We start from the raw sequence: 12,752 nt of genomic DNA, 5'->3' as shown, positions 1-12,752 counted from the left end.
ACATTTTACTGGCATAACAGGCGATTCATAAAAATGAAAAGTCGTTTTCGTTGGCTGGTTTTTGCTGCTGTTTACACACTTTTTATTGTTGCTGTAAATCTTCGTGTTGTTGTTATTGTAATAGTTGTTGCTGGAGGAAAATCTGTACGAAAATTGAAAATGGAAAGTTGCCGCCGTCTGGCCAGGTCTGCAGGTTGTTGGCGGTTCGGTGGCTTTTCTTGTGCTGCAACTTGTTGCGGCAACATGCCTACCTGACGAGCATGGCTGCCAGTCACTTGTTGCTTGCGGCTATAAAAAAGTGTGCGATGCTAATTTTAGGTGAACTCGCACTGCCGTCGCCAGCTGGCGTGAGCTGTTGCATGTTTGGCGCATGTTGTTGTATTGATGCGCGTAAAAGCGTGTCAGCATTGGGCGCCAAAAGTTCATCAATGCTTAGTGTGGCTTAAAGTACATATTGTATGAATTTCCACCAAATAAAACAAATTTAGCCACGTGATTGTATGGCAACACTATGCGACAACATTTTCCAAATGAATTTCGCCTATGCCTGTCCACGGATTTTGCAAAGTCATATATGTCAACCGCCAGTGTATTTCAAAACTAATTAATTTTGTGTGTTTCACAACTGCGTCTGCGCATGCGCATGCGCATGTTTGTATTTATTTGTGTCAGCACCTTTTGCCTTGCAGCTTGCATCACACGTAACCGCGCAGAGTGTCAACACCTACAACAATTTGCCAAGGTAATTTGCGATTATTATCTTCAAAGCGCTCTTCGTTTGTATTTCATTTGTCCGCTTGTGGCTGTTTTGTTCGCTCGAATTGATATATCGCCGTTTTGAGGCTATAAATTTGTCATTTGCCTTTCAGCGAAAACTCCTCTGCCAAAAGTGTGGACAATAGAAAATAAAGTATTGTTTAAAATTTTTAATGAAAAAATTGCGAATTTGCAATTCTGCTTCATTGTTCGTAGTTTTTTGTGTTGCAAATTCCATTCAATCAGCTTTGTACTGGAAAAAGTCATAATGAAGTTGCCAAAAGAAAGGACGATCTAATTATTGCAGTTTTTTGTAATATAAAAACTATTACCATGTATTAAATATATTATTTAAGTAAAACCTTGAAATATGCAGTGTGTTAACAAGGCGTTTTCCAAGATGGTAAAGCTGCAGCAGGTTTTCTGAGATGCAGCCTGGAGATGCTGGTTACAAATATTCGGAACGGTTTTCTAACAAACACAAATAAAATGAGGTATGGAAACAGTTTTGCGAGTAGTTAGTATTTTAGAAAAGTAAAAATTAATAATGGGAACAGTTTTGAACATGCGAGAACAGTTAGTGCTATTATTACTTTGTGCTTAAAATATTTAGAAAGCAAAATTGTAAATAGCTAAAATGAAGGTCAGTTAAACTAGGAACAGTTTTATTATTTTCAAAAAAATCAAACATTGGCACAGTTTGGGAGTAACAAAACATTTTTGAAAAAAGTAGAAGTTAAACATGGGAGCAGTTTTGAAAATATGGGAAAAGTTAGTGTTGACATTACTGCGCTCTTTTATTATTCTGAAATGGGTTTAAAAATTGCGAATACATAAAACGAAACTCAGTTTAAGTGAGAACAGTTGTAATATTTTGAGAACAGCTCTTTAAAAACAACTTATCATATCATTTTCCGAAACTTGGTTTTTGCACGAATTGTGTAGAAGTGGGAACAGTTTTGTAATTTTAGGAACAGCATATAAATACATCTGTAATCACATCCGAATACTTGCGCCTTTACTTTAAAGGTGGGGAAAAAATTATAAACGACATGGCCAAGTGGGAACAGTTTAAATTGCTTAAAAATATGTCGCCAAAAGACTTTGCTTTTGATAGTCAATGAAAACAAATTATTTTCTCAAGCGTTCAAGTGTTAAAAGCTCTCATTTCAAAATTATAACTACCAAACAGCTAAGAAAATACATATATTTCTCTGTGGAAGGGAGTTATTTACACTAGTTCACAGTCATTTTGCGACTGTGCTGTTAGAGGCTTTGTCAAAAAAGAAGAAGATGTTAGAGGCTGTTTTTTGCTAACATTGGGTTGCTACAATCGCCACAAGTCAAAATTTCTTAATATGTAGAATTTTTGGTATTGTGGCCATGAAATCTAGGGATGAAACGACTACCATTCACTAAACTTACAAAATAACTGCACTTGGTGGAAAATTTTTTAACTCAATTTCGTATTCAGATACACCATAGACCACTTAACACATTAGTCGCAAACTTTTCCTTCGGATGTGTAGAATAGTTATGAAGTTTTACTATACCCCTTAATTAGCCAGCAAAAACACAAATATGCAAAGGCAGCAGCGTTAATGCACAGGTAAACACTAACTTCCTATATTATCTTATTGAAATGGGTCTAACCACCAAGCCAGTTAACCCATTTAGGTCGACGCATGCAAAGTTATGTTTAGTAGTAAAATCCCGAAAGCAAATTCAATTGGCCAACATTTTTTTATTTGTAAATTAACTTTTTTGTTGCAATCATATTTTATGGAGACAATTAACTGCACCCACGCCGACGCACATAAATACACCTTAATATATTATATATGCCGCCAACGCGACTTTAACTGCTTTTTAAATTGTTGTAAATAAAAATTTGTAGGGAGAAAGCTAAAAACTGGGAATTGTTCTTTAAATTCGCCACACATGATCGTAAAAACGAAAATGGGCACGGGCACAACAACAAACATACATACAAATATGTTATATAGATGCATAAAAATATATGCTTTTATGCACACTAAAATAATAATACAGCAATAATAACAATAACAGCAACAAATCACTTCCAGCAAGGTAGAAAATGATTATGACCGCATTGAAATGCGTTGACGTTTATTGATAGTGAGGCACTGATGCACATAAGTAAGCAATATGACACACAAATGCAGAGGCATAAACATATGTATATAAAATACAAAAACAATAAAGTACAAAAACAATAAACACACAAAAACATAAAAGAGCCCAGAACGAAAAAGAACAGCCCACGACCAGCCAAGTGGCTTGAGCAACAAGTGACTAAGCCCTCGCCCCAAAGGCCGGCTAGTTTGCCGGTGTTTGTTTGTATGTGTGTGAGCGTGTGGCATTAAGCATAACGGTTTGGTGCTGCCAGCGCCGCTAAACCTTTCCGCTGTGGCGGTGGCAGTTATTAAAAGGTCAAAAAACTGTCATGTGTCGCTAGTAATCGGCGGTCAGTCAGCGCTGGCGTGCCGACCACTCAGCCACCGCACAGTCAGCCGGGCAGCCGGGCAGCCAAGCAACCGAACAAAGTGCCGAGCAGACGGCGCGATGTGGCGACAATAATAATGACATCAACAAATAACTGAATGTATGTTAACAGGCACATACAAAAACAATAACAACAACATTACTACAAGCGCTGCGGTGCAACAATACCGACTATTGAAGTCATGCAACAAAAAGCACCTGTACGGTAAATTCAAGTCGCATGCGAGTATGGACATGTTTGTTGTAATTATGTAGCCGTGTTGTTGTTATTTACATACATACGCACGACCACATAGTAAACAGTTACGCATGCAGTTGTTGCAAACGTTGTTTAATAAGCAATAATTTACATTAAAAATTCAAAAACACAGAAACAACAACAAAACCAAAAAAGTAAGTAAGCGAATACACACACACGCAAATAGCAGCGCGCAATATGGCAAGCGATTCAATAAAACAGCACAAAGCAAGTACGCAGTAGCGCTTTTCCGCCAGCGCGGCGTCTCAAAATGTGAAATCCGTCGCTCTTATTTATTGTTGTATTATTTGCTTTGTATCGCTTATCATAGGCAATAACTTTTGCTGCCGCTACGCTGGTGCAGCGATGCGATAAATTATTGCCTCGAACAGAAACTGCGCGCAGCAAGTGCAGTGAGTGACAGCAAAACAACAACAACAATGAAAACTGCGAACATTTATTATCATTAACAGGCAACAATTGCCATGGCATACAACAATTGCAGCAATTGTTGCACGCTTTCCTTTGCTACGCACCGTTGCGGTGAAAGAGAAAAGTGTCTGCCTTGAGAGGCTCAACTTAAATGCGAAATATTGCTGCAACAAGTGCAATTAAGATAACGACAATTTATATACGCGCTGTCACTTGATGCCAAGTGAATAATATGAGCATATAACAGCTTTAGTATTGTGTGACAAACGTGCCACAATAGCGTCATGTCGCGCACAACTTTACTGGTTCGCAGTTAACGCTAATTAAGTAGTTTATTTCTGCTACACATCATGTTTTTGTCACAAGTGGAGTGATAAGTTGGAGTAAGTAAGTGGAAGTCGGCATAATATGCATATGTCTTTTAAGTAGCATCTTTTCCATAATACAAGGTTTGAAGATGCGATAAAACAAGGTATCTATTATTATTAGGTATCCTCGTGTAGTTGTCAATTTCTTTTTTTTAAATGTTTGTAATAGTAAGTAAATTTTGGGACTGAGAACAGTTAAAAATATTGCATACTTTATTTTGGGCAAATAAATTCATTTTTTTATATTTTTGTCATTATAATTACATTTTGCAAGCTGGGAACAGTTTTTGGCAATTCAAACTTTTGTCAAATAATTTTAATAGCATCCACCCAGACAAGTTTTAAGCATAAATATTTTTTTTTTTTTTGTTTTTTTTTTTTTTGAATTAACTAAATAGTTGTAGTTTCTAAAAATCTGAGTCAACTCTAGCCAAAAACTAAAATTTTCTTTCAACAAAAAAATATAATTTTAGTGTTTGCGAACTAACTATTTAATATAAATGTATCTAATAAGAAGGTTTGGCACTTTAAGCGTGTAAAATAAAACTTTTCAGGAGTGGGCACTATTTCTACTAAACTTACAATCTTATAATTTATTTATTGTTTAATGAAAATGAAATACTTCAAGTTTGAAAATTTTGAATTATTGGGAAAGATTACCACTAAACTATAACTCATTATTTTTTTCTTTTTGAATCAAAAACTACTGGGAACAGTTTATACTTAACAATATCTAAAAATTATTGCACTTTAAAATGAAATATATAGCTTAAAGCAGGAAACAATTAGAACTTTTATTGACTGGGAACAGTTTTAAATAACTTCATATCTTATATATATATTATTTTGTTCAAAAACATATAGTGATTATACTACAAGCGTGAAAAATTAGAACATTTTATAGCTGGGAACAAGCTCTATTGACTCATAATTTAGTTATTTCTGAATGAACTGATAATTTTGAGACTTAAAGCGTGAAAAACCAGAATTTTTATTACTGGAAACAGTTTATACTCAACTTTATATTTAATACTATATTTCTTTTTGAATGAAAATGGTAGTTTTTATACTTTATGTGTGAAAATCTATAAAGTTTCGTTAGTGGGAACAGTTTCCATTAAACTCTATGTCCTGGAATTTATTTAATTTTGAATGAAAATGTTGGTTTAAGGACTTTTCAAGTGTTTAACTTTACTTGAATTTGCCCTTTTGATGTATTATACCTTTCAATTAATTATTTCTGTAATTAGGAAGGTAATATATAGGCGTAGTAATCTAACCACACTTTGTACTTTCATTTAGCAATGAAAAATACATGCCAAAGGCGTCTCCGACTTCAAACAAGTGTAGGCATATGTACATATATGGACTTCATATATTTTTTTATTAATATCATTATGACTGTTCACCATTGCCATAAATAAAATAAACCGCAGTAAAGTGCAAAATATTGAAAAATACCCTTCACATGCAAGCATATAGCACACTTATTTATATTTGTATTTTTATAAGTTGACACGGAAGTGTTGGCGACAATATTTACAAGTACTTCAGCTACTTACTGTCTGCCTTCTAATAGCTCACGATAAAAATATATAAATACAGCCATATCTTTATTTATTTATATTATTTGAGTAACACTCCGCAAGAAAGTTGTATGCATGATTTTCTTTATTAATAAATTATTGCATGATGTTAGCGAATCAGCATGAATAAATGCCTCATACAAGTATGCATGTGTGTATATGTGTGAGTATTGCAAAAGTGAATGTTTGTAAGCACACGAACACAGAAAGTGGTCATTGTATCATCACTCGCAATAATATGTGTGTATGTGTGGCTTTTTCATTGTTCACGGGCGGCGCTCGTTCAAAGATAAGGATTGAGTCATCTGCGCGGTTACATGTATAACTGCACTGTGGCTAAGTGGAGAGCGCATTTTCGCTATTATTTGCGTTTTTATAACAATTGCGTATGCAAAAATTATGTTGCACAATAAAAAAGATGTTACATATGAAAATATGCATATATAGTATTTATGTACGAGTAACTCCCAAAATGAATTTGCAATTATTACTTTACGCCAACAGCGGTAATCCCAGCAAGTTAAGTAAAAGCAATTACTTAAATATGTTATATTGTTTAATATGAAAGCTGAAACCAAATGAAACTCACGCGCATTCCTCTGCTCATTCACACATTTCGTTTTCCTTATTAATTTTAGAAATAGAAAGTAATTACCATTAGCAGTTAGCATTACCAAACAGTAGTGGCTTATTATGACGGCACTCATAAACTTACACAGCCACACGTATACAACATAAGCACATTCAAATGACGCCAACACTTGCAATAACAACCACACCAAAATTTGCTGAGCTCAAATTAAACGCAATGCGCCAAACAACTAATGAAGATGAACAATTTTAAGCGCCGCCGTTTGGGAGAATGGGCGTCCACTTGCAGTTAATTTGTTCATACTTTTTCGCTTAGCCTCTGTGGCGTTTATGAGGGGGCGCTTAGTAGTGGGCTTCGTGTGTAAAGAGGAAAGGCCTACACACAGCGCAGATTTCAAACTCGTTTACGTAATGGGTTTAGTGAAAATTTTAATTTTCCAGCTAAACGCTTTGCACACATTTTAGTTACATGAAACTGGTGGGAACACCTTTTTTTGTTTGCTTACGCAAGAGCTGCACTTAGCATTCCAATAACTTGTGAGCGCCTTCTAGTTGATGTCGTAGTAAGAAAAAGGTACGTATTTATTTCAAACCAATTATTAAGCTCAAAAATGAAGGAATAAGTTGCAGAGGGTATGACATTTGTTAATATCTAGATACTTCCTCCGGCAGTTTATTTTTATCTTTTATACCATTTTGGTATCAACAAAAATTAATTTTTATGGAAGACTTTTATTCTTCTTTGGCTCCTTTAATTAGATTATATGTTTTACGCACTTAAGAACAGTTTTTTTTTTTGTCAGTAAAAAATTTATCTATCAATATTTTCTTCAATGATGTAATTTTATGACCCTGGGAACAGTTTTTTAGTGAAAATATGTACTTCACAGCTAAATAAATTTATACAGTATGAAGTATTTTCCTTTCTTTAATCCTTTCTTTCAATAATAAAACGCGTATATCTGGGAACAGTTTTTTTTTCAGTAAAAATATTTTCATTATAAAGAAATTTCTAAAGTTGGCTTTTTCTACAAATAATTTCTTCAAATCATATATTTCATGCAGCTGAGAATAGTTTCTTTTTTTCAGTAAAAAATAGTTTAAAGACTAAATTTTTTGTAACGATATGTCTCATTATTCTATGGATATTTCCCTTCAACTATTATACATATAAAGTATATAATCTGTGCGCTTGGGAACAGGGTTTTTCGCAATTAAAAATTTGGTAAGTCGCATTCTTTTACGGATCTTTTCTTCAAATTAAATAATTCATGTACCTGGAAATCGTTCTTCTCTGCAGTACAAATAATTGTAAACACAAATTTGATGCGCTGTGAGCAGTGTCAGCACAAAATATTTTAAATTCTTAAAGATTGATTCCATTATGAAGTTTTTCTTCAAATTATAAACTTGGTGTGCTTGGGAACACTTTTTCCTTGCAGCAAAAGATATGTTTAAGACAGATGTGTGTTGATGTTTCAAATTATAAATTTCGTGCACCTGCACAATTTTTCTTTGCGGAAGAAAAATATTTTAAAGATAGAGGTGTGATTATTTTATAAATAATTGCGTAAAATTATGTATTTCGTGTGCTTGGGAACAGTTTCTATCTGCTGTAAAAACCCTTGTATAGATACAATGATATACATACATATATTTATAATGTCTAACTAGACCATAAATCGAGTTATATGTTTCAAGCGCCTGGTAATAGTTTTTCACTGATGTAGAAAATATTGTACAGATACAGTCTCATTGTTGTATGGTTCTATTTTGCAATTTGTATATTTTTTGTGCCTGGGAACGGTTTTTTTTGCAGAAAAAATAGATTTTAAAGAAATAAAGTGACATTATTGTTGCTAAATTCGATTTATTGCTTATAGTTCTGACACTTATGCACCCATATTACCTTTTTATCAGCTGTTTTACTAATATTACTTCTTTTCAAGGTAATTCACAGCTTATTGAGTCATAAAATAAGACATTTTATGGACATACAAGTATAAAAAACTATTAAAATATTTGATAAATGTCATTGAAAATGGAAAGTTTCAGCATTTAATCCGAAATTGGTTTAATCGGTTGAAATGTTGACACATTGACCTCTGGAATATCCGTAAATTGCATATGATTGTGAAAATTCAACGCAACTAAACCGAAGTTATGAGTAAAGAAACACCAGGCTATTACCATATTGGTTAATATCACCACTTAAATAAGCTCAATAGGCACTAATTGTTCGAAATAAAATGTAGAAATGCAAAATTGCAGCAGTGCAGACTTACACACACAAATGTAAGTATGTTTTTCAAAATTGCAGCGAGTTGCTCATGTGGCAATAGCAAATTAATATCCGAAGTGCACCGATTCGAAATCAAAATATTTCAAAATTTCGATCAAAGTCCGCAGTAAACAAAAAAAAATTAATAAATGAAGATGCTTTCCCGAAAATATAATTTCGCATACCAAATCAAGCAGTAAATTTTCAGTAAGTACTACAAATGCCGTTGATTGCATTTCTACAGAAATAGTTTTGATTCATTAATTGCCACAACTTTGGAAAACAAACAATTGAATTATTTCACAATGAGAAATTATGAGTCAATCAGTGTTTACTAAATCGGTTACGGCTGAGGCCTTCTCACAAGTAGTGATGCAATATAGATTTATACAAATATAACTGTATATATGCAAATGTGTAGAAACCTATTTACATAAGTAGATATGAAGGACAATGAAATTTTCCCCCGCATTGACAATAAAAAAAAAAATAGATACTTTGATCGCTCATGTGATTACTCAGCTGAGCATAAATTTGTACAGATTTTTCTCGTTTGAAATTTTAATTCCATTTTATTCGGCTTCATCTATTACATTTTTGCATTTACCACTACCTTTCGATGCGCCTATGCCTGTGTGTGTGTGTGTGTGTGTGTCTGTGTGTACACTAACTCTGCAATCACTCGTCTCCTCATGGACACTCTTTGGCATACCACTGGCATTCTGGTGCGTTCTTGCCATTTCCATTTCCGCCTCGCCCAAACACATAACGTCGGTTGTTGTTGTACTTCGAGTCACTGGCACAGATGAGGCGTCCATTCTGCTTAAATATTAACTGATTTTGGTAGAGCTCCACAGTCCAGTCGGCATTGTTGGGTTTCTGGAAGCTGGAGTGCCAAGCGGCCACCATATTAGACTGGCCTTGGTAGCTGTTGCGCTCTAAATAAGCGACGCGTTTCGTCTGGTAGTGCTTGAGCGTGAATTTCAATTTCGTCTGCCGATCGTTGGACACATCGCTCACTTGTGTTGTCCAAGGGCGTTTATTAATATTGATGTTGTTGTTTTTAAAGACGAAAATATAATCACGTTGGCCATCAATGGCCTTGTCGGAGGCATACATGTGTTGCAAATATTTGCGATTGATCAAGCAGAAGTTTGGCTGGAAGAAGATAAAGTCGAGCGATGGCGGCAGATAGCTTATGTAATCGTTCAATTTGCGCTTCTGTTCGTTGGTCAAACTGGAGTAGTATTTGTTCTTTTTGATGTTCAAAAAGTAGTATGCCACATTGAAGTAGTATTTGTCATTCACGTCGCCGGCATTGTCGAATTTCTGGAACAAATACAATTGCAACTTGACCATCTTCTTGTAGGACGCGGCCGTGCCAGTGTAGATTCTATTCAAAGCATAAGCCAAAGCAGTCGCATCAGCGCCAGTATAACGACTGTTGATGGCCTGCTCATTCCAGTTGTACACATTTAGAAAATTCAAAGCGCGCTCTTCGATATCGCTCTCATCGATAGCGCTGGCGCGAGCCTCTAGTGAAGCAGGCGCGTCCATCGTATCCACAAGGCTCAGCGCATCCTGTGGCGCTGTTGCTGCCTGGCACAAAAGCACCGTTAAAATTAAAATTGCTGCGCTTACTTTGCTTAGCATTCTTTTTGACATTTGCACTTGAACTGTTTGGTTGAAGGACCGTCGACTTGTATTTATGGGTGCTGCGCCTTGGGAAAGTTCTCACTTATCAATTGAGTTAATTACGCTCAAGTATCGATAGCAAGTAATTGTTATTCTACTGGATTTAAGTGTGCACAAATAAAAATTGTTTATTTGACAATAATTGAATTGTGTTGCTTCCGCACCTGCTGAGCGCCTATCAATATCTAGGGAAAGCGTTAGACGAAACTTCGATAGTGAAACGCGCACTTATATTCTAAAGTAGGCAAATAAAATGTAATTAGTGCAATACTATAGATAAACACAATCGGTGATGCAACAGCCGTCATGTTGACTTCCACCCCTCATTTGAATAATGAGGAACACGATATTTCCATTTGAGCGTCTGGCAAATGGCTTGGTAGTAGCATTTTCTTTCGAATAATCTTTAAGTTTATATATATTATATTAAAAAGTAATACTAAGTCGCAAAGAGTTAGGCAGTTAATTCAACGGGCTCCAACGCCAGCGGTGTGTATCTTGATTGAGCCAAGTTTCAAACCTTTCCGAACAGCTGACTTACTTTTGACGTTTAAAAATTGCTTTATACTAAAGGTGTCTAGATATGGATTTTGTGTACTATTTCAGACTTTTATGTGGAAGTTTAAAGCACCTAACAGTACGCTAGAGTATATAGTAATATAAAATGCTTATGAAGTGGAAATCCTATACGAAATTGCTATCAACGCAGATTTATCTAAAATGTTATAAACTGTAATGGCAATACTGCAATAATTTTAGTTAAGTAAAGTGATTCCGCTGATCTAATATTCATACTTGTTAACTTATCTATTATATTCAATTATTATAAAATTATCAAGAGGCCTCTCTTCTGAGGCCACTCCTCTGAGAATAACTTCAGAATTGAAGTAACTAAAACAAACATGATGTTATGGTCATTTGAAGAGGATACTTATAGTGATTCCCCTTAATTAAATTGCCGGAATATAAGTCAATATTTTTCTTATGGAAAAATCCCCTTTCATTGAAGTAAAGTTATAAGTAAATGCACACAATTGTTCAAGCAACGCTGAGTCAATGTTGTCACAATGCGCTTTTCGCTTTTTTCTTCCTGAATTTCACCAATTTTTCAACCTCACCAAATTACAAGATCAACATGATCCATCATTTTAAGAAAATATCACAAAAATTTGGTAAGCCATAAGCGGGACACACAATCAATCTTGCCACAAAACAAATTTCATTGTCATGATTTAATTACTTTATTACATGCGAGCAGTTTTATAAAACCCAGAAGTCTGTGGTGAAAGATGCAGCATTGAAAATACAAAAAAAAAGAGACTTGAATAAAACGCGAGATAAATCGCCAAGGCAACGTCTTACCGAAAATAATTTCACATATATTGCGGCACAGCCCACCAGCGCACAAGCAACGCTACTCCCGAAGGAAGGAAGCACGAAATGTTCTTAATAAATAATTCAATTTATTATCGAGACAAAGAGGAGAGTGAAATGTGCGCCGCAAGCTGGGTCTGCGCGCAAGTTGCATGTGTGTTGCACGCTCAAGAAAGCGGTAGCCAACTCACTGCCAAGGTTGACCGAAGGAATTAATAATGGCCAACAAAATTTTGATGAGCGCCGCAATGTATGCAGACAGACACACACACACACACGCAAGCTACTTTGTCAGTTAGCATGTATGTGTGCTTGAGGAGGCCACACACGCGCCAAATGCCCAACAGGCAGCAGAGGGCGGCAATAAATGTTTGGACGTGGCTGTGGCAGCAGGCGGACACTTTCCTTACAAATGCCCACACACACAATCACTCACATTTGTATATATTTACAAGAAAACATGCGAGATGCATTTTTAGAACGTTGTTGCTGCTGCAACGACAGCCGATAGCCTCGAGTGCGGCATGCGGCGGCGCGGCGCTTTAATGATTTTCAATGTACGAAATGAGTGAGTTTTTAATAATCAACAGTTATGTGGCGATTTGCCGTTATTAAGTAGTACAAATAAAATGTGAAATGCGAAAGGCAGGAAAGTAGAAAATGGGTTGAATTCTTAAGAGAACGCTCAATGAAAACGCTTAAGGCTCAGAAAATGATGCGACGAAATTGATTGCTACTCAAAATAAAAAGCAAAAATAAATAAATAACAAAATATAGTGAAAAATAATATATTTTTAGAGTTGGTATACCAAAAAAAAAAGTGGTCGAAATTACTAAATTCGGATAATTAGTGCTTTGGAGAGGGGCAATGCTAAACTAAAACAAGAAAAAACGTTAACATCAGT

General features: G+C 35.2%; 1 protein-coding gene across 1 annotated transcript; it reads right to left on the bottom strand.

The window, feature by feature from the left end:
- Positions 1-9,321: 9,321 nt before the first annotated feature.
- Positions 9,322-10,468, bottom strand: LOC108970816. Its single transcript, XM_018936451.1, has one exon. It carries the CDS (start codon positions 10,441-10,443, stop codon positions 9,469-9,471), a length of 975 nt encoding a protein of 324 aa, XP_018791996.1. The 5' UTR covers positions 10,444-10,468; the 3' UTR covers positions 9,322-9,468.
- Between the last annotated feature and the right edge of the window lie 2,284 nt (positions 10,469-12,752).

This window comes from Bactrocera latifrons, unplaced genomic scaffold, assembly GCF_001853355.1.
Source record: "Bactrocera latifrons isolate USDA-ARS-PBARC rearing strain unplaced genomic scaffold, ASM185335v1 scaffold_31, whole genome shotgun sequence".
NCBI lineage: Eukaryota > Metazoa > Arthropoda > Insecta > Diptera > Tephritidae > Bactrocera > Bactrocera latifrons.
This window is presented reverse-complemented; position numbering and strand designations above follow the sequence as displayed.